The sequence below is a fragment of the Schistocerca americana genome, chromosome 7 (assembly GCF_021461395.2).
Source record: "Schistocerca americana isolate TAMUIC-IGC-003095 chromosome 7, iqSchAmer2.1, whole genome shotgun sequence".
Taxonomy (NCBI): domain Eukaryota; kingdom Metazoa; phylum Arthropoda; class Insecta; order Orthoptera; family Acrididae; genus Schistocerca; species Schistocerca americana.
In genome coordinates, this window is record NC_060125.1 from 99,580,035 (window position 1) to 99,606,839 (window position 26,805).

Below are 26,805 nucleotides of genomic sequence, written 5' to 3' on the forward strand. Positions count from 1 at the left end.
AGGGCAGGTAACTCAAGATCGTGGAATGAGTAACCTACCTTGGAGGATGAAGGTCTCTCCTACCTTCTGCTTACAAAGAGAGCTAACTTTTAATCCTCATCTAACAAATAAAGTTATACAATTAATTTTTTGCCATTTTGTCAAAAATTGACATTCTGACACTGTGGCAGTGCACAAAATACAAGTTAGTTCTAGCAAGGAAGATAACAGCAACCACTCACTGTCATTAATGCTATTTATTTACACAAATCACACAGTTACCAGTTTGACAGATTCAACTTCAGACGGCTGTTCATATTTACACACATCAAAAAATGTTTTGCAATACCTCGGTTCCCAGAACTCCTGAAGATAGACATTGACTGTGGATATTGTATGACAGACACGGTCCCTTTGACTGTTCAGAGACGTAACTAAACCTGCTCAAAACCTGTAAACAACCATGCATGAGCAGCACTTATTAGATGGAGGGGGTCTGACAGCTGATCAGTTCCAGTCATTCCACCAGGAAGGAGGTACATGAATGGCTCTCTACCAGGGAAGTATCCAGGCATATCAGAGCGAACCAAAGCGATGTTATTCGGACATGCAAGGAGATACAGAGAGACAGGTACTGTCAATGACATACTTCGCTCAGGCCACCCGAGGGTTACTACTGCAGTGGATGACCGCTACCTACGGATTATGGCTCGGAAGAACTCTGACAGCAACACACCATGTTGAATAATGCTTTTCGTGCAGCCACAGGACGTCATATTATGACTCAAACTGTGCGCAATAGGCTGCATGATGCGCAACTTCACTCCCGACGTCCATGGCAACGCTCATCTTTGCAACCACGACACCATGCAGCGTGGTACAGATGGGCGCAACAACAAGCTGAATGTACCACTCAGGATTGGCATCACGTTCTCTTCACTGATGAGTGTCGCATATGCCTTCACCCAGACAATCATTGGAGACATGTTTGGAGGCAACCCTGTCAAGCTGAATGCCTTAAACACACTATCGAGCGAGGGCAGCAAGGTGGAGGTTCCCTGCTGTTTTGGGGAGGCATTATGTGGGGCTGATGTACGCCACTGGTGGCCATGGAAGGCGCCGTAATGGCTGTACAATACGTGAATGTCATCCTCCGACCAATAGTGCAACCATATCGGCAGCATATTGGCGAGGCATTCATCTTCATAGATGTCAATTCGTGCCCCCATTGTGCACATCTTGTGAATGACTTCCTTCAGGAAAATGACATCGCTTGACTAGAGTGAACCCAATCGAACATGCCTGGGATAGATTGAAAAGGGCTGTTTGTGGATGACGTGACCCACCAACAACTCTGAGGGATCTAAGCCAAATCGCCCTCTGAAGGTCTCACTGTATGGTGGTACAACAAGCAATGTGTGGTTTTCGTGAGATCAAGGTAAACAAGCATGTTGTTTACCTTGATCTCCATTCCAATTTTCTGTACAGATTCCGGAACTGAGGTGATGCAAATTTTTTTTTTTTATGTCTATAGATTCCACTTGTTTCTGTTTACATTAATTGTACACTGTTTTTTCCTCCTTAATGGCAAAAGTTCCTTGGAATGGTGTTGCCATCATATTTCCCACATATCGTTATGTTGCACTGATAACTGATTGGGCAAAAAATATTATAAAACTTTTTTGATGTATAAATACGCAATGTGTTTTATATACTTTTTACCATTACATGAACACAAGCTGCCAACAATGCAACATAATGATGCATGAATCAGCATGGTTTTAGGAAGCATCGCTTGTGGGAAACTCGGCTTGCCCTTTTCCTACTTGATATACTCTGAACTATGGATGAAAGGCAACAGCCTTAGCCAATATTTCTAGTTTTCCAGAAAGCATTTGCATGGCACCCCACTGCAGGCTGTTAACGAATGTACAAAGAATAAGTTAACAGATGTTTATGTGGGTCGGAGACTTCTTAAATAATAGAACCCAGTATGTTCTTCTTGACAGTGAGCATTCACCAGGGACAAGGGTATCAACAGTAGTGTCCCAGGGAAGTGTGATAGGACTGCATTTGTTCTCTATGTACTTAAATGATTTGGTGGACAGAGTGGGTAGCAATCTGCAGTTGTTTGCTGATGATGCCATGGTGTCAGTAAGGTGTCGAAGATGAGCGACTGTCGGAAGATACAAGATGCCTTAGACAAAACTTCCAGTTGGTGTGATGAATGGCAGCTAGCCCTAAATGTGTAAAAAATTTAAGTTAATGCGGATGAGTAGGAAGAACAAACTTGTGAGGTTCAGATACAGTGTTGCTACTGTCCTGCCTGACACAGTGAAGTTGTTTCAATATCTGGGAATAATGCTGCAAAGTGATACGAGACGGAACAAGCATGTGATAACTGTGGTGGGTAAGGCTAATGGTCGACTTTGGTTTATTGGGATAATTTTAGGAAAGAGTGGGTAACCTGTAAAGTAAACCGCATATAGGATGCTGAATAATGCTCGAGTATTTGGAATCCCTAGAAGTTCAGATTGAAGGAAGACATCAAAGCAATCCAGAGGCAGGCTGCTAGATCTGTTATCAGTAGGTTCGAACAACATATAAGCATTACAGAGATGCTTCAGGAACTCAAATGGGAATCCCTCAAGGGAAGGCGACGTTCTTTTTGTCAAACACTATTGAGAAAATATAGAGAACCAGTACCTGGAGCGTACTGCCAAACGATTCCACAGCTACCCAACATACATTGGCATAAGGACCATGAAGATAAGATATGAGAAATTAGGGCTCACCTAGAGGCATATACAGAGTCATTTTTCCCTTGCTCTGTCTGCAAGTGGAACTGGAAAAGAAATGACTAGTAGTGGCACAGGGCACCCTCCTACCATGCACCACATGTGACTTGCAGAGTATCTATGTAGATGTAGAAGTAGATGTAGATGCATTGTGCAGTAACACATTTTCTGCATTTGAAGGGGAACAACACAGCAGCAATCCATGTTGTGATGGTGGAAGTGTACAACAACAATGCACCATCATATATCAAGAGTCAATTGCAAAGAATGAATAGTCAGTTTATCTCTCCCTGAAGAAATGTGAGACCTAGCACTCAAAGACCAGCATATCGCAGTCGAGGCAATAGTGGAAGAAATGAAAATCAGTCGGAGATCAGTTTTCAATAAGTTTCATAATATTTTGAAACTACAATGGTTGCCACTCACTGGGTTCTGCAACTGCTCACACCCATTCAACTCACTGTGGATGGGTGGTGTGTGGTATTACTATGAACCCGAGACAAAGGAGTAAAATAAGCAGTGGAACTGTGGATATCTGTTCTAAAAAAAGTGTACCAACAGATTACGCTCATAAGGGACAAACCATCACAGGAGTGTATTGCAAAAATCTCCTGGCGAGGTTATGGGAAGCTGTCCTGACAAACCGTCACGGCAAACTGACTGAGGGCATGTTTTTACTCCACAACAATCCCCCAGCTTATCGTGCACAGGACACTGGCTGCTTCTTTGGGTTATCAAACCCCTAAATTCTCCTGACATGATATCCAGTCACCCCTTCCTGTTTCCTCAAGTAGAAAAACCATTGTGTGTTGGGCATTTCCAGAATGACAAACAGGTGATTTTTGGGGTAAAAGTTTTCCTGAATAGCCAAAATTCAGAGTTCTACAACTAAGGTCTCAGCCAAGTCATACATTGTTGGGGAAAAAATTTAACATTGTAGGCTGGAATATGTAGACAAGGATTGATACCATCAGCACATTTCATGGATGCAACTTTATAGTTCCAACGTCATAATTAATGCTTTATGAATACTCCTTGTATCTATCAGCAGTACTTGTAATTTCGCCTCCAGAAGGTGAACACTGGCCAGACATCTTGTCTCCATGTAATTTCACCATTCTCAAATTAGTTTTCCTTCTGAAGAAAAAAAATGTAGACCCAGTGGAGTCTGCATTTTATTTGACACATTAGACTTGAAGGCTGGAATCAGTCACTGCACACACGAACGTAACACTACGAGAAAGACTACCGTGCTCTAAGAATGCTTAGAAGTAAATTTTAGTATCACACTACTATCATCACTGAACTCTGTTCTAGAAATGCACACTAATCTCGCTGAAGTTACAGTGAAGCTCCTGTTAAATAAATTTATTCTAAGTTATTTTGTTTCATTTCATTCTTGTATATTTTCTGGTTGTTTCCAGAATCAGAAGTCTTAAAAAAAAGTTTGCAATACACAGTGTAAATGATAACTGTTTACAATGAATCACAGCGATGTAGGTAAAGCTGAGGGTAACAATTTTATACAGGACACTTATGGTCCATCAAGTCAGTAAAGTAGCTCAAACTGCCCTACAAAAACCACCTAATTGACGGCACAAATGCTTCACCTGAGACTTTCATATTCTCTCACTCTCTACGTACAAACTATTTGTACTAGAGAAAACATGAATAGGACCTTTTTTACAGGTAATTTAATTTTGTACTGGGATATGTTTCCACAAGAGTCTGCTGTTTTCGAGTTATTCAAGAAAAACATATGAAAGTTACTGCCACACTTATACGTAATGTTGAGTACAATCAAATGAAAACAATCAATTCAGTTGCTTGTTGGAAAACTACTGACTCATTTGGTTGTAGCATTACATATTGGTTGAATTATTCATTCATCCATTTGAGTGAAACCAATCTGTGGGAGCAACCGAATGAAAACAGTTGATGCAATATGTTGGTGTTTTGCATACTGATGGTTCTTCATTCTCTCTTTTCAAGTGAGACTGGTCTTTAGTTTTATGTCAGTTGAAGCATGTATTCATTCATTCATTCATTCATTCATTCAACTGAGACCACTGTTTAGTGGTTTAGTTGACTGAATTATCCAGCTATTATTGTGAGTAAACCAGTCTGTAGTGCTTTCATTAGATGAATTACAGCAGTGGTGTACAATACAAACTAGGGATACATATACCCCCCAGACGTAAGCTGCAACCCCAGGTCTATGTGAAGACAACTCAGTGGTTATGCCAAAGTTAAAATAAGCAATAACTCATTTAATTGTGTATTGAAAGACTAATTCTCCTTTTCACCATTTGAAACTGATACATAAACTGTTGTGCATTAAACTGTCCCAGGTGTAATTAAAAACATCACATAACTAATAAAGCTTCGCTGCGAGTACAAAGTTGAGCTAGCATACGTGAAGAGGAAAGGGTACACGCCAGATTTTTTGCAACTGTTTGGATTCTGTTTTACTGAAAAGATGCAATGATGTCCATTAGTTAAATCTACCTATCGAGCTAGCCCTTGAACATCCCGCACACTCCATGTCAGCATCATGCAGCTGCCAGGGCCAGGCTTACAGCTGGCATGAGGACGTGGCGCAGTGGACAGTCGCCACAAGTGTAAGTCCCGGCAGTGTCACACTGCATTCGCACCAGCCACCACTCCACCTCCTCGCAACAGCTGCAATCGTGGCCCTGGCAGCAGCAGGAGGAGTAGGAGGAGGCTATGGTGGCAGCACCACATGCCTGCCCCAATGACCATCGACCCTCACGGAAAAGGGTAAGTGAAATCGATCAAATGCAGAGACTGAGCAAAAACATTCATATAACAACCGCAGTCGACCCAGGTTTGTGTGAGTCAGCTGTCTTGCATTGAGTGGCACTCCTGAACCCCAGTGAGTAAGTGAAAACATTCATATAGCTGACATGGCTGCAGAGACTAGTTTCATTTGGTTGTTTCATTCAACTGAAAAAACCGACTGAAGAAAAAACGAATCCACTGACTAGTTGGTTGTTGGAAACAGTCAGTTGTCCCAACATTATTCATACCCAGCCCTTCTCTCCCTTCCCCCACCTCCACCACTCACGATTTTTAGTATATTTTTCATGGAACTCCCTCCTACCACTGTACAAAAATTTGAGGTTACATGAATTATTCACATATTTGACCTCCTCTGGCCTTCACTGACTGGGCCTAATTACATCACTTCCGTAGTCATGCACTTACAAACTGTAAAATTTATGTTCGTGTAAATTTTACCTCACAAATTTGTGAATGTTGAAGTGTAAAGTTAACAATTAAATTGTTTTATTTGCCTGCCTTTCTGAGTATAAATTAATGCACTTTGCATTGAATTGTCGACACAATTTGTCATTTTCAAGTGATCTGGTGGAGACTGACAAAGACTTGCTCCATTTAACAATGTACAGCAAGCTGCAGCATGTTGTGAGCATGTGTCAAAATTAAGTTGACAGACCTACCACACTTTCTAGCAACAGCACACTCACTGGTGGAACCATGGAACTTAGCTGTCCTCAGAATTACCACTTACTGCTGCCATTGGTACACACTGTCATCTTCGATTAAAACAAATGGAAACAGAGAAAGCTGGATGCCTGCCTATCTTGGATGTCTTGGTTAGATGAAAGAATGATTTCTCTCTGGGGCTTTCAGTTTATCGTAAGCCTATTCATACAGATTCATATTTGCAGGCATCAAATTATCAAAAATTTTGTCACCATCTTGAAAAAAGAAGTTAAGCTACATAAGTTCCAGGTACATGGCTGCAGTACTAGAACACTACGAAATTCCTGTGACACAGTACCAGAGCACGCTGCAACATGAGCGAAAGCACAACAGCACAGCCCATTGACGAAGTGGAGTGTCAGGCAGTTTTTCCCCCCTTTGTAGCGTCAGAAATGTTGGAGCTGTGTGAAGCCAACCCACATAGTGAGAGAAGTTGCCAGGATTTGCCTTACATAGCTGAAACATTTCTATTGCTGTTGAAAACTAATCATCACATGATCTACTATATCGACAGGCCTGTGCTATTTCATTTTGGCTCAGTTATCAAAAAGTGAAGATACTGTAATGTAAGGATTTCAATGTGTACCAGTAGTGCAGAAGTGTACCTGCAAACGAACAAAAAATTAATTATATAACTTTATGCATGTCAGGTGATAATTAAAACTTTATGACTACCTCTGTTATAGTTTATGCTCTTTCTCGATTCATAGTCTACAGTCCCTAGCAGTGCTAGCTCTCATCACAATGATTAAAAGATTCTTTTTCGTTTTTTGCATCAGTTTTGTTGGGGCAGTATTCAAATCAAAGTTATGTAAGGTTCTACAGCTGCTGGAATGTTCTCCAAGGTGACTGGCTACCAACTGATGAAGATGTGTATGCAGCAGGCATAAGCTGGCCTCATTCATTTTAGAATGCATATTTACATCCATATCTACACTCTGCAGACTGCTATGAAGTGCATGACAGAGGGTACTTTCCACTGTACCACATATTAACGTTTCTTTCTACTCTATGTGCTTATGGAGGATGGGAAGAGTGACTGCTTATGTGTCTCTATACATGGCGTTATTTGTCTAATATGGCCTTCACTCCACAGTGTAGGACTGAAACAGCAGTATCTTCTTAATATGTAAAAGTTGAATCATCACTACTTACCTCAAGCTGGCAGCACAGGAGAAAGGAGACTTCTATTATGCTGGGGTATGCTTCCTTATGGGTGGCAAGGCAAAAAATTCTGTCTAACATAAAGATTGCTACAGTGTGACATGTTGCACATGTGGTTCAACTGCTCACTGGATAAGTCTCAGATTAAAAACCAAATGGTCAAGGATGCAAACCAAGTCAGATTGTTTTTCTCCAAATTTATTTGTACATAAGGAGACTAGGACAAAAAAAATAAGTCCATTTTTCATCCAAATAACAGTCTTTCTTTGCCACACCAAGAGCTCCTCACTTTGCTCTTGCACTGTTATTACAGTCAATGTGAATGACCACTGAATATTTTTTATTCATTTCTTAATAACTCTCATGAAAAATTATTTTTACTGGCTAAGCATAATTACTGAGAATTATACTGTACCATAGTGAGAGATCCAACGTAGCTCCCACCAATGACGTAATTGTAAAAGTATTGTAAAATGAAGTACCACACGAGGGATCCCCACACCATGATGTGGTTGAACACTGTCCAGTAAGCAGTATCCAACGCAACCTGAAAAGGAAAGGAAGCACACAGTCACACTTTTTAAGGAACCCTCAATGAGCTGAATTTAAAATCCCAGGACTACAGCCACGAAAAAAAGTAATAAAATTAATGAGCTATATAAATCTGAATTACTGGAGGCTGCACATGTGTCCTAGGTTGTTGGAGCTCCAATTCTGCTGTAATGATACAGTAATATGTATTCCAACAATGAAAAGTCCAGATTGGAATAACAACTACCCTATTCATGATATTGTTGTAATACATGTTATATGTCTACCACTCATCATTAAGTAATTCACATTTAAGTAGTATTCCATTATCTTCTTAAATGTAAATAGCTTTGAAAATTACCTTCACTATCCAATAAATGTGTATAGATCGATTTTGAAAGATAAACCATTATATTACTCTCAACTCACCTGTGCTGTGACCACAATAACAAGGTCTGTGGCAACAACACTCCCAAGGAGCATGTGATCTGACAGTACATAACCATTTGGTGAAACACCATCTTTGTATGTACCTGAAACAAAGCACAAAATCAAGTTCAGCACTGAAACTGACTTCTTATAAGAAAATGACACTTTCTTCCACGTTTGATCAAGCATTCTTCTCATATGAATATAACTATTTTTCTTACAGGTTTGATCAATGGATTAAACTGTTAATTTGTAACAAGGAACACACACTCAACTCACTACAATTTTTACAGAGAGAATTAATGAACTTGAACTTGTTGACTGAAGTCTAACTAAAAAAAGCTATACCTGCACACCTGATTTCAATGATAAAAAGGAACAAAGTCAATCTTATCTAAAATTGCATGGTCTCCTAGTTTTGCTCAAGTTATCATAAATTTAAGATATTTCAGATTTAGTCAAATATTGCGAAACATTTTATTAAAACAGAAGTACATACCATGTATGAACCAGTCAGCATGGTAGCACATTTACAACTTCTCCCTAAAATTTTAAGGAACAAGTTTCACATTTCACAGAATCATAAAATCCAAACCCTGTTTGTCTCATAAAGATTTAAAACAGAGACACCAAACAGAGTGAGTGCTTGATGTACCTAGATCTTGTGGACACGATCAAAGAAAAACAACAGAGCAACCATGGGAGACCCCCTGTTAAGACCCATCTGTGTTGTTGTTGTTTGCTGCTGCTAGGTGAAAGTACCTGGCACATTAGGTGAGCAGCAACATTCAGTTCTCTGTTTCCAACTTTTTCGGTTTGCAGCTGAGCTGTAATTTTCTTTCTATTCTTTGCACCAACTTCCCAAGTTGTCTTATCAGGGTTTGAGCACTGGTTTCATTGTGGGCTGCTTGGACTTATACCAAATTGAATGGTATACACTGTGTGCTACTCTAGCTATGGTTTCCTACACCTTTGTGGAAGGGTGGGGGAGGGAGTGGAGTCAGCAGGAATTAAAAACCAGTACAAAAGCTATGCAAAAACATGAATACGTGGAGGAGAATAGTGGAAGACAACATCATAAAAAAAGTCTAATAGCTACTTATCTATGAGCAGACAGAGAGATTGCTTAAGTTGTTTGGAAAATCAATCAATCAAAGTGAGCGCAGCTTAAGCTGCCCCTGTTGATTAAACTACACACCACTCTAGTTTTGACAATCTCCTTTATTACACTGTCCTAGAAATTCATCACCTGCATCATGATGCTACCTGGAAAAACATTGTAAAAACAACGTTTGCAGCCCCACCAATTCCTTGTCAAAATGTGGCTCTTGAGTGACATATATTATAGTTAATTTTGATACGGTTTCTCTCTTCACTGCAATCCAAGTATAAAAGTCACAATGGAAATAGAACAAGATGGTTTCTAGGGGACAGTGTCTACACGAGGCCCACCCATATCAACCACTTATCTACAGGCCATGAGTCATCCCCACCCATCACAGAGAAGTCCATACTTAGCACACTGGTCCACTGAACATGTACGCTCTCTGACGAGTGCCCTGTGAAAGAACATAAGACTTCTGACAGAAGTTTTTAAAACTAATGTGTACTCAAAATATTATATTGAACATGTCCTACAATGCAAACTGACACTGCCAACAAAAGGAGATGATACCAATGAACAAGCTGCCAGAATCTTATGGTACCTTTTCCAGGAAGATAATGAAAATACTTTGAAAATATGGTTCAAATTTATATATATCATTTATTCAAACAAAACTAAATATTCTACTGTGTTATGTGAAAGATAATGTAGGACTCCAAGAACTAGGAAAATACCACAAACTGTGTGAACGTGGTAGGTCGTACATTGAAAAAATTATAAGAACTTTTGAACAAAGACATTAAGCACAAAAGGGTTAGTTCCAACTTGAGCAACCTGTGTGGATAACATGAAATCTGAAAATACCAACATTGTTGTGCAGTTGACAAATTTGTGGGACCATTTAACAAAAGACGCAATTGACATTTGAGTGGCCTGTAATTTAATCAACAAGAATAAGGTGTAATATAATCAACAAGAATAAGGCTTTGGCTTAAGCAAAACATGGTATCTAGCACATAATGTGCTTCAATCAGATAAGGAAACATTTCAATGCTCTCTTGCCATCTGTTTTGAGTTTCTGAGAGTCTGTTTTATTGTTTAATCATGCCATCAAACATTCCCAAGGGCAGTGTTTGGTTTGCATAAAAAAAGCGAGCAACAAAATCAACTCTTGATGCCTGATGAGAACAACTTGGGATGTTGTTCAAATATTGTGGAAAGGGCAAATAACTTGACTGCAAGTCCAAAAAACTTTTAAATCATGAGTTCTGCTGAAGTAGGATCACCCTCAACTTCTTGCTTATGTGCATATCCACTGTTCAACAACTCCTCTAGAAACTGTCTTTGCTCATCTCATTGTTTATTATTAATGATGTGTGTATGAAAATGTATGGAGCCATGAAAAGGCAGGCAGAATATCAATAAACTGCTTGGCTGCCAGACAGAAATCACCACCTCAAAGGTGACATTCAATTCCACTGGCACAGTACTATTTGAACAGTACTACTTTGAACATCATGGAGCACCTCAGAGTTAGATTTGTACCAAACATTCACAGTGAGGAGACCCTCAATGATGTATAACTTGTCATAAAACAACAATATATAATATGTATTTAAAAAGGAGCGGGATGTGCTACTGACCCTTCCACATATCCTAACTGAAATGGTCCTCATTCAAACTCCCACGGCTTGGCACCTCTTCTGCTTGGTGAGTAATGATCTGCTCTCATACATGTATTTTATCTCATAGATGCATTTAACCTGGATTTTCCTTGTGTGTTTACTAATGTAAAGAAAAAACACTATACCAGAATGGAGGCCACCATCTTCCAACACAAATATGTTCTGAACTAGCTGAGTACTTGGGTACCGTATTTACTCGAATCTAAGCCGCACTCGAATCTAAGCTGCACCTGAAAAATGAGATTCGAAATAGAGGAAAAACAAAATTTCCCGACTAAGCCGCACCTGAAATTTGAGACTCGAAATTCAAGGGGAGAGAAAAGTTTTAGGCTGCACCTCCAAATCGAAACAAAGTTGGTCCATTGTAATATGAGACACAATTTAGGTTGAATGAATGACTATACAGCTACAGTAGTTTGGTTCGAGTCGTAAGCTAAGCAGTTAAGCTTTACCAGGCAGCCATTGCTATGCGTCAGGCGCTCCGTCCGTATTTATACGGGTACCCTTCCTTTTTCACGTGCTTCGTCTGGTTTGAATCGATTGCTTATTTTGCTTTGATCTGATAAGTGCCTTTTCTTTGTTATAGGTGTTTATGTCACTCTAAGCTGAAAATGCATTACTGTACTGTGTCATGCATTGTTTGTCGCATTCTGATAGTGCATGTTTACAGCCTGTCGCCACTCGCGGCACGGCTTGCTTTCGTGCGTGCTACCGCCGCTTTAAAAAAAAAAATGCCTCATTAGCAAAACAATGGCAAGAGACTGCTATTTTTTGTTACTTACACTGCTGCTTTCTTTGATAATGATCAACAAGAACCAAATAATAGACTGCATATGATAGAACATGTTCTGAACGAGAGTTAGGCGAAAATTTCTCTCTGTTTGAAAATCTCTGCGGCCACTTCTTTAGTACACCAAATTCTGCACAGAAATTAGAGTCATCTCTGATTTAAAAATCTAGTCAGTTGCCGTGTTTCATTTCTAACTGTATCACTATTAGGCATAAAAATAATATGAATATAAACATGACACGCTACGTATATTCTTCCGCGTTTGCTGTTGTGTCACTCTTGTTTCTTAGTTTATTAGGCAGACAGGATTTAAACAAGATAGCAGCAAACACGAAAGAATACATGGCGAAATGTTTATATTCGTATTAGTCTTATGGTGAAGAGAATACTACATGTGATTCACATTTGATCAGGTTCCTATTAGCAACAATCTCTTCTCACAGGCAGAAAAAATTCAAACAGCGTTGCCAGTCAGATTTTTGTAGTATATTGAAATTCTGCTACATTCCAAGATGAAAAATACGGAATTTGTATTTACTTCGTTGGATAATGAATGAAAATGCAGTGGTCGAAACTCGGGGCAGAGAAAAAAAGCTCGTCTTCCACCTTCTTTTTAAAATTTATTTACTGATCTAGAGGTTTCGGCACCAGTATTTATCTTCGTGCCTACAAAGCATGCCTGTGTAGTGCTACATATATTCGACGGCAGAAGTTAGTTGTGGCGGCACCTGCCAACATTTTTCAGAACTTCCACTTGCTTTGCACTGGATTCTAAGCCGCAGGCGGTTTTTTGGATTATAAAAACCGGAAAAAAAGTGCGGCTTAGATTCAAGTAAATACGGTATATATTTATTACAGTTCTATTGGTCCACCTCCTCCTTTCCCCCTGTCTACTCCTCCTCCCTATTCTCTGTACCCATCTCCTCTGCCCCCTCCCCACCCACTCTGTCATCTCCTCCTGACCCTATCTCCATCCATCTACTACCCCCTTCCTCTCTTTGTCTATCTGCTCTATCCATCTCCTTGCATCCCTCTGTGTCCTATCTCCTCCTCTTTCCTTCCTCTGTCCATCTCCTCCTCTCTCTCTCTCTCTCTCTCTCTCTCTCTCTCTCTCTCTCTCTCTCTGTCTGTCTGTCTGTCCATCTCTTACTCCCACTTTCTCTCTCCACATTATGACCCCCAACTAACAGGACGTTTCTGGTTCTTAACACCCCCCCCCCCCCAACACACACACACACACACACACACACACACACACACACACTACTACTTTCTTTCCAGTCAGTAACATGTGTACCAAGTTTGGTTGAAACTGGTCCAGTGGTTTAAGAGGGAGACATGGAGCATACATACATACACTCATTTTTATAATATGTACGAATTAATGTGATGAATTAATGTAGATATGTAAATACTCTTGGATGTGATGCAGTAAGACAGCTAATAGTTCACTGTCAAGTACTGGTTATAAGTACTTCACTTTCTTACTTCTTTCTTAAGTAATGAGTAATAACACATCTCAGCTCTTGCCGGAGAAATAGCTTAGCATTCACCCAAATTACTGTACAGAAATCAGAAATATCTAGAGAGAGAGAGAGAGAGAGAGAGAGAGAGAGAGAGAGAGAGAGAGAGAGTAGGAAGGGGGGGAGGAGGAGAAGAGGAAGAAGATTCTCTGAATAGTCAAAATACCAAATTTCAGTTATTTAAAGGAGGGCTTGTCCATCAAAAACACTATTTATAAAATGCACCAAATTCACAATTTTGAAGATACGGCAATGAAATTTTGTACCATGCTTTACTTGAAATTAACATATTTACTGCATTGCATTATGTATATTTAACTTTTTTCATGGAATTAAAAATTTTATTTTCACAAATAATATATGTGACTAATAATTCTAGCCTTTGTAGAGTCTGGGAAAAAGAAACATCAACATTAAAAAACATAATCTTCAGGAAATGCTGTTTAAAGTTCAACCTAATGTTTTCTCTTATGTCACCTCTTCAGAAGGCCCCAGACTTGTACTCAGAGTCCTCTTTTCCTTCAAGGCTTTTCTTCTGGTTCCTTGTTTTCTCCCTTCTTCCCTTACATACTGTTCAAGTAACTTTTCAGTTGCAGAGAGGTGTTGTAAATCTATTTCTTTCAAGATGTCTGGAGTGAAATTTCCTATCTTAACGCCCATTCTCCCTAATACCACCAGGCTCCCTACATTCCCATCTTAAAATACAAGAACAGCATTGTAAGTTGCAATTCTGACAAACTTTGCGCTCAAAGTTTGCTTTCAGGGCATCGTTTCAATGTGAGTGAATTCCGAGACTCATCTGGATTCTGCGTTTTGCTGTGAATACAGTTTTTAAAAGTTCAGGATCATCCAGAAACATGCAAGTGAGCTTGGCAACATCCAGGATACAACTGGAAGTCTCTCCTTGTGAATGTAATTAACAAAATTGTTGTTCAATGAGATAGTATTGAAATGTTGCTTTAAAAAGTGGGCACGGCAGTAATGTCGCATCAAACGTTTCATTATTTTCCAGGCACTTCAGATGTGATTTTATCACTGAAACTATGGGAACCAGTTGTTCACGTGTTCTACCAATAAATAAAACATAAATTTAAAATTGATATTCTAGGTCAATTACTTGCTTCAAAAAGACCTGCCACCCACTCACTACCTTGATACACATAATTTATATTTAAAGCAACATGTAACCATAATTTGTTTCATAATCAAAGCATCACATTTGGACATACAACTTACCATATGGGATAAGAAACAGAACACATGATGTAAATATTCCATGTAATGCACTCCGAAAGAATTCCATCTTATTGAAGAGCAGGTTTGTATGTCCAGGAGTGTACAGTTTTGGGTACAATATGCTGTTACGATCATTGACATCCTGGTCAAAGATCCCCAGCGCCAGCACTGGTAGCGAAGTGTAGAAAAGGTTATAAACTGAGATGAACATAGGGTCGAAAACAGTCTGTAAAAGCACAAATCTCTATTAACAGTAATCTTCTAATGGCAGGTACCATTCAACAACAACTTATAAAAAATACAAAAATGATTAGGGATACCCTCAAGTAAGCTGAAATAAGTCATTTAACTTTAAACAATAAAAATTTAATCTCCTTTAAAATAATTTACTTCTACTTTACCACATTCCTGCCACATAATTCACTATGGCTGGCAGGTAGCATTAAATGTCAAAGTGACAATTTATACATGTTCTACACATATGATAGAAGAAACAGCTTCAAAAAATGGATCAGAGATATGAAGGCAGTGGGTAATGTAACTATCCCTCTTCCTACTATTTAAAATTTCTCTTCCATCATTGATTTCTCTAGTTTTCAAATCTCACCTGCTAATAATGCTTCAACACTAATTTTCCTCACAGCCTATCCACATTCTCTTGTGTGGAACAGTCTTTTTTGAACTGTACACTCGAATTTCTGAACAGCTTTGTTTTAAGGCACTTCTTGTTTGTGGCCAATGACTGGACCTCTCTACTGAAAACTAGCAACTTATGTACCATTTGTACATCTCCCTTGCTTGTAGTAAATGTATAATGAACTTAAGAGTGAGTAGTGGGTCAGTGTAAATAATGATATAGTGTTGCAGCTGTCAACAGATACAGAGGCAAGCTTCATCTCATTTTTATTTAATATACTATCAAAATTAGTAGCATCATTCAGTGCCAACTGGTCCATCTTCCCCATCTCAGATTAGGTTGAAATTAACACTCACCAACATAGTTCCACAACTTTTTAATCCTGGTATGCAATATCTGAGTCACTGAATTTGTTCAGGATGTCTTAAGTGATAGTCCAAATTTTCTGTAATTTCTGAAAAAAGATGATACAGTAGTTGTGAGCAGTCTCCCTGAGAAACTTGCTGCATCAACTCCCTGGTAAGTGTAATAACCAGCTTACAAATTGAAAGATTCAAGATTGACAAGTCTCGTTACTGTGGCCACTCAAAGTTGAGAACAAATTTGTCAGACTCAGTATTTAGTGAAGGTTGGTCATTATGCTTCCCTAAAGCAAAAGCTTTGGGAAGGCCTCCTTGTGTAATTATGTAAAGTTCTTCCTAACCAGGGAAATCACAAACATCTATGCATTACACTCACTCAGTTTCACAGACATTTTAAAATAAAATGGTTCTAAAAAATTTTGTTCTGAATTTCACTCCTTTCTTTGAAATTCCTATATTCCTATAAGAGATGGGGAGGTACTCACAGAGAGACTAGGGACATGTGGAAAATACTGAGGAGGAGTAGGAGGAAGAGAAGAAGAAGAAGAGACAAGATGACAGGACTTGCATTAATGAATGTTGGTTGGTTGGTTGGTTTGAGGATTAAAGGGACCAAACTGCAGAGGTATTAGTCATTCGAAGCAGAAGATAAAAATTCCAGGGGAAGAAAATCCCCAAGGTCAATAATAAAGAAACATGGAAAACGGAGCACAGCAACAAAAACAACATAGAGAAGAAAGGCAGAAGGAATTAAAACTGCACATCAGAGGACTGTGGCTGGCTGATCACGAAAATAATAGGATGAGCCAGCCACTCTGCAACACGTTAAAACCGCCAGCCTAAAAGATTAGGGTGGAGTCGGATTACAACACAAAACAAAATAAAAGATACAGCACAAAAGAGGGTGACGCAATAAAATTAGAGGGACCTATAAAAGCCACTTGCCCGAATAAAACTTAAAACACAATCTGCCACAGAGACATCGTCACCCAAAAGAGATGATAAATCACCCAGGAGATTAAAAGTTCGCCTGAGGGCGGTTAAAAGAGGACAGTCCAACAATATATGGGCCACCGTCATATTTGCACCACAGCGACAATGAAGGGGGTCCTCTCGACGCAGCAGATGACCATGCGTCAGCCAAGAGTGGCCAATGTGGAGCCTACACAGAACAACAGAATCCCTGCGAGAGGCCTGCATGGAGGAACCCCACACAGTCGTGGTCTCCTTTACCTGCCGCTGCTTGTTGGGAGCAGACAGAGTGCGCCATTCGTCTCCCCACAACCCAAAGACCCGACGGTGCAAAACCGTTCGGAGATCAGTTGCCGGGAGGCCGATCGCCAACGGCAGTTGGCGGGTAGCCTCTTTGGCTAACTTGTCAGCGAGTTCGTTTCCCGCGATCCCAACGTGTCCCGGGGTCCATATGAACACCACCGAACGACCACACTGTTCAAGAGCGTGAATGGACCCCTGGATGGCACCAACAATGGGATGGCGTGGGTAGCACTGGTCAAAAGCCTGCAGACTACTGAGCGAGTCACTGCAAATGACAAAGGACTCTCCAGTGCGGGTACGAATATGCTCAAGGGCACGAAAAATGCCTGTCAGTTCTGCGGTGTAAACACTGCAGCCTTCCGGCAAGGAGCGCTGGTCGACATAGTCCGCATGAGCATAAGCGTACCCCACACGGCCATCAACCATCGAGCCATCGGTATAGATAACCTCCGAGGCACAGTATGCGCCTAGGAGAGCAAGGAATTGGCGGCGCAAGACTGCAGGAGGAACTGAATCTTTTGCCCATCGGGAAAGTTCCAGCCGAAGCTGCAGCCGACGAATACACCAAGGTGGTGTATGTGGGCAGACCTGGAAAGCAGATGGAAGAGGCAAACACTCGAGAGCATTAAGGAGCGACCAAACACGGATCCCAATGGTATGGCCCGATCGCGGCTGCCGGTGTGGGATACGGACTGCCGCATTAGTGAAAAGGAGACGATAGTTAGGGTGACGGTGCGAACAACGGACGTGGGCAGCATAGTTGGCTAACAGTTGTTGACGCCGAATACGAAGTGGAGGAACCCCAGTCTCAGCAAGGAAGCTAGTAACAGGGCTGGTGCGGAATGCTCCTGTTGCCTGTCTAACCCCACAGTGGTGAATGGGGTCCAGCAGTTGCAACGCAGAGGGCGACGCTGAGCCATACGCCACACTCCCATAATCCAGTCGGGACAGCACAAGGGCTTTGTAGAGCTGAAGCAGCGTGTTACGATCTGCACCCCAAGTTGTGTTGCTGAGGCAGCGGAGGGCATTCAGATGCTGCCAGCACTGACGCTTGAGCTGACGAATATGTGGAAGCCAAGTAAGCCGGGCATCGAACAGCAATCCCAGAAAACGGTAAGTGTCAACAACCCTGAGCATGGCATCCTGAAGATAAAGCTCAGGGTGGGGATGGACAGTTCGACGCCGACAAAAGTGCATAACACAAGTCTTCGCAGGAGAAAATTGAAACCCATGGGCTAGGGCCCACGCCTGCGCCTTGCGTATGGCTCCCTGCAACCTACGTTCTGCAACACTAATGGTGGAGGAGCTGAAAAAGATGCAGAAATCGTCAGCATATAACGTGGGTGAGACAGACCAACCTACTGCTGCTGCAAAGCCATTAATGGGCACAAGGAAAAGGGGCACGCTCAATACAGAGCCCTGTGGAACGCCGTTCTCATGGATATGAAGTGAACTATGGGATGTGCCAATTAAAATGCGGAATGTCCGAACAGATAAAAAATTCTGAACAACAATGGGGAGAGAGCCCCGGAGACCCCACCCGTGCAACGTGGCGAGAATATGGTGCCGCCACGTCGTGTCATATGCTCTGGAGAGATCGAAAAAGACGGAGACGAGGTGTTGGCACCTGGAAAAAGCAGTGCGGATTGCAGACTCAAGAAAGACCAAAGTATCGGCGGTGGAACGGCCCTGACGGAAGCCGCTCTGGCACGGAGCCAGAAGACCCCGAGACTCGAGCAGCCAACACAGCCGTCGACTCACCATGCGTTCCAATAGCTTGCACAGAGTATTTGTCAAGCTGATGGGCCGATAGCTATCCACATTAAGCGAGTCCTTACCAGGCTTCAGCACCGGAATGACGGTACTCTCCCGCCACTGCGACGGAAAGACACCATCACCCCATATGTGGTTGAAGATGGCAAGAACACACCGCTGACATTCCCGGGACAGGTGTTTGAGCACCTGATTGTGGATGCCATCTGGCCCAGAGGCTGTATCGGGGCACTGTGCCAGGGCGCTTTGGAGTTCCCACAAACTAAACGGGGTGTTATACGACTCAGGGTGGCAAGAAGCAAAAGAAAGCCGTTTGCATTCCTCCTGGCGTTTTAGCGCGCGAAACGCGGGCGGGTAATTCCCCGACGCAGGGGCCCGAACATAGTGCTGAGCGAAATGCTCGGCGATTCCATCGGCATTGGTGGATACCGCCCCGTCGATGATAAGCCCTGCGACACCTGTAGAGTGCTGCAATCCAAAGATGCGCCGAATCTTCATCCACACCTGGGAGGGTGAAGTACGGGAACCAATGGTGGAAACGGACCTCTCCCAGCACTCCTGTTTCCGCCTTTTGATGAGCCGCCGTGCCTGAGCACGGAGACGCTTGAAAAAAATTAGGTTCTCCAAAGACGGGTGCCGCTTATGTCGCTGAAGAGCCCGCTGACGTTGTGTAATGGCTTCAGCGACCTCCGGAGACCACCAAGGCACTGACTTTCGCCGGGGGCACCCTAACGAACGAGGAACGGTACGTTCCGCAGCGGAAACAACCGCAGCAGTCAGTGTCTCAACCGCCACATCGATGGTACTGTGGGGGAGAGACTCAACAGTGTCAGCAGAGGAGAACGTTTCCCAGTTTGCCTTGCTAAATGCCCATCGAGGCAGGCGTTCATGGGATCGATGCTGGGGCAGTGAAAGGAAGATGGGAAAATGGTCACTACCACACAAGTCGTCATGGACTCTCCAGTGGCCCAATGGTACAAGCCCTGGGCTGCACAACGACAGATCTATGGTCGAGAACGTACCATGCGCCACACTGAAATGTGTGGCGGCGCCAGTGTTTAAGAGGCAGAGGTTGAGTTGGGAGATGAGATTCTCGACCTCTCTGCCTCGGCCAGTAACCTTCGTTCCACCCCACAGGGGGTTGTGGGCGTTAAAATCCCCCAGGAGAAGAAAAGGCGTGGGGAGTTGGGCGACAAGTGCAGCCAATTCGGTCAGGGAGACTGTACCACCTGGAGGGAGATAGACACTGCAGACGGTTATGTCCTGGGTAGTCCTCACGCGTACAGCCACAGCTTCCAATGATGTTTGAAGGGGCACAGGAGCACTATATACAGAGGTAAGGACATACACGCAGGCTCCACCTGACACACAATTGCAAGTGCTACGGTTGCAGTAATAACCCCTATATCCACGAAGGACAGGGGTCCGCATTGCCGGGAACCAGGTTTCCTGGAGGGCAATGCAGAGAGCAGGTGTCAGGCTTAGAAGCTGTCGTAGCTCAGGGAGATGGCTAAAATAACCGCCACAATTCCACTGGAGGATCGTACAAAGCGTGTCCTGTAAGGGCATGAAGGTACTGAAAAAGCAAATTACTTCACAGAGTCACATGCTGCCACCGACTGAGTGACTGACGTCGCAACTGCCATCGTTTCTGAGACGGCGAGATCAAGGTCATCTGGGGACGCAAAGAGCTCGACCTCATCCTCAGAGGCAGAGCTGACAGGAAGCGTTGGTGCGGGAACCACTGGGTCCTTAGGCTTCTTAGAGAGCTTCCTGTTCTCTCTCTTGTCTTTGGGAGGAGGGTTCGCATGCTGGGAGGGCTTTCCGGATGCATTGTCAGGAACAGAGGAAGAGCGTGAAGCCCTTCGAGCAGCAGCTGGTGGCTTCCTCAGCCACTGGCTAGCATCTAGCGAGACACTGGTAAAATCCTTGGAAGGGACTCCCCCAAGGGACCCCTTCCGAACGAGTGAGGCCGGAGGAGGCTGTTGCCTCTCCGGCTGAGCAGCCGGAGAAGGCTCTTGCCTCTCTGGCTGAGCAGCCGGAGAAGGCTCTTGCCTCTCCAGCTGAGGAGCCGGAAGAGGCTCTTGCCTCTCCGGCTGAGCAGCCGGAGGAGGCTGGTGCCTCTCCAGCTGAGAGGTGGGGATGGATGTCCCCAGTTGTTCGGGGTCCACTGCCCCCAAACCGGGTGTTTTGGGAGCAGTGGAAGAGAGTGTGGCCCCTACCAGCGGTGGGGCAGGCGTAACTTTACTGTTCTGTGGGCCAACTGAGAAGGGAGTCGTTGCAGGAACTGGTGGCGGCAGAGTTGCAGCAGCATAACTCCTCAACATAGATGTGGGGTTGAGCTGGTCTAGCTTCTTCCTTGCCTCTTGGTAAGTTAAACGGTCCAGGGTCTTAATTTCTTGTATCTTCCGCTCTCGTTGGTAGACTGCACAGTCTGGCGAGCAGGGAGAATGATGCTCCCCACAGGTAACGCAGGTGGGAGGCGGAGCACATGGAGCATTAGGATGTGAAGGTCGTCCACAATCATGACACGTGGGGCCGGCAGTGCATCTGGAGGACATATGTCCGAAATTCCAGCACTGGAAGCACCGCAAAGGGGGTGGGACATAGGGCTTGACATCGCACCGGTAGATCATGACCTTGACCTTCTCAGGCACGCAGTCACCCTCGAAGGCCAGGATGAAGGCACCGGTAGCGACCCTATTATCCTTGGGCCCCCTAAACACACGACAGACAAAGTGCACACCTCGTCGTGCCAGGTTCTCCCGTAGCTCGTCATCAGACTGTAGCAGAAGATCTTTATGAAAGATAATCCCCTGGACCAAATTTAAGGACTTATGGGGAGTGACATGAACGGGGATGTCACCGAGCTTCTCACAGGCGAGTAACGCTCGTGACTGTGCAGATGAAACTGCTTGTATCAAAATAGCCCCGCTCCTCATTTTGGAAACAGATGCCACTTCCCCAAACTTATCTTCAAGATGGTGAACAAAGAAGAGAGGCTTAGTCCCCAAAAACGAATCCCCATCGGTTCTGCTGCACACAAGGTATCGCGGTGAATACGGCTCCTGTCTGTCCGCAGCCCTACATTCCTCCCATGGCATGGCTAGGGAAGGGAACGATTTGGGGTTATATGTCACAGCATTAAATTCTGTCTTACCGCACTTAGAGACGTTGGCGGTCGTGCGACCACCGGATTGAGACTTCACCTGCTTCATTGTGGGGCATCCGCCCTGATGCCACCCACTCCGAGCAGGGGCTCTACCCACAGGTGCCATCCAGCCACAGCAAAGGCCACCTGGCAGGATGGCCGTTGCTGGGAGTCCTGATGCCCCAGAGAGACGAGCATCGACTCCTTGGCTTACGTGGGGAGGTGTCAGCTCAGGCATCGGCAGTACGATCCCTGTGTTGTCAGGGGGCTACAACCTAGAGGGAACATGATGACCCCACCACAACGGGCTGGCTACCATGCTGGATTTTGGGTGCCATGGGTAGTCCATAGTGATCGTGGGTGCAGTAAGGGCGTTACGTACACAATCCATCAGGTATGTATGCCCAAAATGACGGATGGACGGTGCAGTTACGGCGCCAAGACGATCAAGAGTGCCAAGGCCTTAGAGCACAGAGGACTGATGGTGCACCACGTAAGGTGTCCTTGCCCGAAAGGCTCGTACTTCTGTGGAATTTGGAAAAATGGAGGTCAAACCCTAATGGGGATCATCACATTAAGGCCGAAACGTTTGAGACTCCTTTTAGTCGCCTCTTACGACAGGCAGGAATACCACGGGCCTATTCTAACCCCTGAACCCACAGGGGGGATTAATGAATGTATACAACAAATAACTGATAACTGAACACATTGTGTACAAGTGCTACTCTGAGATGGAGAGGTTGGCTTCAGAGAGGAACTCTTACTGGGTCACTCAAACCTGTCAGAAGACAGATAAAAAAGAAAGAGGAGGGGTAAGGGGTCAGGAGAGAGAAGTGGGGGTGGAGTTAGAAAGGAAAGTTACCAAGCGTTTTCAAAGAAATAGCCCCAGGGGGAGGGGGAGATCGCACCCCCTGATTTTTTATCTTTAATAACCAGAAGTGAATCGATATTTTCTACCAATCTCCAACACTAGTGAAACATGCCATGAAAAATGCACTCTTACAACTCAGACTTATGCCACCACCATCAAACGGTAACCCAGCACTATCAGTGCAGGTAAAATCGGCTCCTCCCTAAGCATATCGTCCTAAAGAAGAACAGACACCATGCCTGTCTGCCTCCACTGTGGCTGCTCTGGACACATTGCATGCTTCTACAGAGAAAGTAAATGAGTGTTTGAAAAGTATTACACAGCAAGACATCAATCATCACAACAGTCCCATTCACGCCAGTCAAATGCAGACAATTACCGTCTACCTGTGGGATGAAGCCCATTCCAGTAGTCCAGACACGGTTATTCCCAATCACATTGTAGCTGTTCCCTGTATACAGGTATGAGCTGCTCACCTAGCTGCCAAATTCAAGGAAACTAAGCAAGGCAACTCTCTATGGAGGCTAGGCTGCCACAGATGAAAATCCTCCATGGACGACAGTCACTAAGACGTCAGGAAATCTCGCTGATGTCATTATTAACAGTCAACCTGTCCAGGCACTAGTCATCTCAATGGCTACCTTTTCTGTCATACTGAATGCTTACCATTGACAACTAAAGAAGACTATGTTCCATGATAAGAAAGTGACTGTACTGAAAGTTGCTAATGGAAAACACATCCATCCAACAGGAACACGTGTATCAAGGATAACTATCAGTGACAGAACCAAACCCTTTGAATTTGTCATCTTAGCAGAACGTGATCAGCAATGTCATTCTCAGATGTGATTTCTTTTGCAGACACTACAAAGAATCTGAGACTGCAGGAGATCAGATCTCCAGACTGACAAAGCTACTTCAACAAGCAAACATAACAAAAATTGCCCTGCGTGTTGTCTTCCACTGGAGACACTGCTATCCCACTGTCACCAGCGAGACGAGTTCCAGTCATCAATTGAAGTGTTCAGTTAAACTGTAAAGCTTTTGTTGATTGCAGAAAGCTACTTGGGCTCACAAAGGAAATCTACACACCAGCAGTAATCATAAACATTGTAGCTAGTCAAGGAGAACTTTGGATCAGTAAATGTCATGAGCAGTCACAACTCCTCCCTAAAGGTATGTGCATAGGGCTTGCTGAACTAGTGCACGAAGTGCAGTTTAGTGTGACCAAAAAAGAAGTGTGCTCTGCTATCACTAGAGACAATGCACAAGAGGAAGCTACTATCGAACTGCCAATAGCGTCTGGCCTGACAGAGCAACAACAATGGCGAGTGTCAGCAGTTCAGTACCAATTTTTGGATGTTTTCAATTCCAGAGTGGAGGAAATAAATATCAAGCAGTCCATGGTAAAATATCATATCAACACTGAGGATCATCCACCAATTAACCAGCACTCATGTAAGGTGTTGCTGGAAGAATAATGGATAACCCAGCAGGAAGTGAAGAAAATACTGTAAGCTGACATCATTGAAACTTTCAGAACGTCCTTGGTCCCCTCCTATGATCTGTGTGAAGGAGGATGGCAAATGTTTCTGCATCGACTACTGACAACTGACCAAAATCATGAAAAAGGTTGTCTATTCATTACTGCGTACTGGTGACACCCTCCTCCACTTGAAACAGGGAAGGTATTTCTCAACTATGGAAATTCAGACAGGCTACAGGTAAACTGAAACTGATGAGGCTGACAGGGAAAAGGTTGCCTTTGAACACCAGCAGGGCTTCCTGAATTTGACATTATGCCCCTTGAACATTCCAGCCACCTTCGACACATTAATTAGATGACATATGTTTGCTATCTGGATGACATTGTTGTTTTTTGAAGACATCTGAGGAACAGAGGAACATTCAACAGGCTTAACAACTGTGTTTAAGTGTATTCAAGCTGCAGGTCTCAACCTGAACCTGAAACAAGTGCCTCTTCATCACCAAAGAAATAAAAATCATCGCGCCCCTTGTGAATGACGAAGTATGACTCAATCTAGAGAAAATAAAAGCAGTCTGTCACAGATTTTCTGATTCCTTGGTGCACTGGTGACAAGAGAGATTTCATCAGAATATGCTCGTGCTACCAGCTACTCATATAGGACTTGTGTACCAAGGCACAACCCTTGCAAGAACTATTACAGGAAGATGCAAAATTTTCCTCAAATGAGAGGCAAGAAAGATCTTTCTTTCTTTCTCCCTGATTAAGTGCTATCGTCATCTCCAGTTCTAATACTGAGACACAATAATGCCAAAACAGAACTTCACACCAATGCTAGTGTGCAAGTTAGGTGCAACTGCAGTACCAATTTCAGGAAGTGCTGAAAGGGAGGGAGGTTATGTTTCGTGATTATTCTTGAAGTCCGAGATGATCTACTCTACAGCCGAGAAAGAGTGCCTTGCAGTTGTTTGCACTGTCAACAAGTACCAGCCACATTTATTTGGCAAACCATTCATCTTTGTGCTGATCCACCATTCTTTTTGCTGACTGACTAACCTGAAAGATCTGTCTGGTTGACTGGTGAGACACATTCAATGTAGCTCCAAATAACTAAGTAAGATGTGCCACTTGCTTTCACATCAACAAGAACATTTATTTACATCAAAGTCAAAAAGAACACTTATGAAGATGTATTTCTACTTAACGCACAGCCCTATCCTCCTAACCCTGGACAACCTCCAACAGTATAAGAAAGATCCTTTGTCATTTAGCTACAATATAGCAGGTCAGCAACTGGAAGCAGTTAATTCCATAAATTATCTGGGAATAAGCATTAGGAGTGATATAAAATGGAATGATCATATAAAGTTGATCATCGGTAAAGCAGATGCCAGACTGAGATTCATTGGAAGAATCCCAAGGAAATGCAATCCGAAAACAAAGGAAGTAGGTTACAGTACACTTGTTCGCCCACTGCTTGAATATTGCTCACCAGTGTGGGATCCGTACCAGATAGGGTTGATAGGAGAGATAGAGAAGATCCAATGGAGAGCAGCGCGCTTCGTTACAGGATCATTTAGTAATCGCGAAAGCGTTACGGAGATGATAGATAAACTTCAGTGGAAGATTCTGCAGGAGAGACACTCAGCAGCTCGGTACAGGCTTTTGTTGAAGTTTCGAGAACATACCTTCACCGAGGAGTCAAGCAGTGTATTACTCTTTCCTACGTACATCTCGCGAAGAGACCATGAGGATAAAATCAGAGAGATTAGAGCCCACATAGAGGTATACCGACAATCTTTCTTTCCACGAACAATACGAGACTGGAATAGAAGGGAGAACCGATAGAGGTACTCAAAGTACCCTCCGCCACACACCGTCAGGTGGCTTGCGGAGTATGGATGTAGATGTAGATGTAGATATAAACAGTTTGACTGACCTGGTAATCTTTATCCAAATGTGGGACCACTCTTAGGGAATGACGATGTTGCCAATTCCAATTTCTAGCTTCTAATTCTAGTGACAGTCTGAACTTTATGAAAACTCCTGAGTAGCAGTAAATAGTTTATACTAGATCTTTAATTCTTCTACTAAATCAGCTGACTTTGAGGACTCGCTACCTCTTATTAAAGTAGTAAGTCTCCCCCCTTCAAGGAAGGATGCTGGCATGGACACACTGTCATCGGTCAGGGAGATGTCTCTCAAACTGAGTGTGGCTACAGTGCTTACAAGAACAGTTTGAAGTTTCTGCTCATTCAGACTGCTTCGCTCAAGTACTTTATTAAGGCATCATTTTACTGAACCAACTATTTTTTCTCAAAAGTTTCCCCACCAAACTGCAAACGGGGCGATGGACTTCTACATGATTCTCCTTCGGGCAACATACTGGTGTGCTCAATAGGATGGAAGGATTGTCCATAGCTCCAACATTTCTCAGTTAGCTGCCTGAAAGGCCTTAGCATTGTAACTGTAAATTTTATGC

General features: G+C 43.2%; 1 protein-coding gene across 1 annotated transcript in view; it reads right to left on the reverse strand.

Moving 5' to 3' along the window:
- The window catches only part of LOC124621865 (phospholipid-transporting ATPase ID), a 538,522-nt gene that overhangs the window by 9,594 nt on the left and 502,123 nt on the right, over positions 1 to 26,805 (reverse strand). Inside the window, 3 exon segments of the mRNA XM_047147327.1 lie at positions 7,885 to 8,016; positions 8,430 to 8,533; positions 14,769 to 14,994. Of these exon segments, the coding sequence (XP_047003283.1) occupies positions 7,885 to 8,016; positions 8,430 to 8,533; positions 14,769 to 14,994 (462 nt within the window).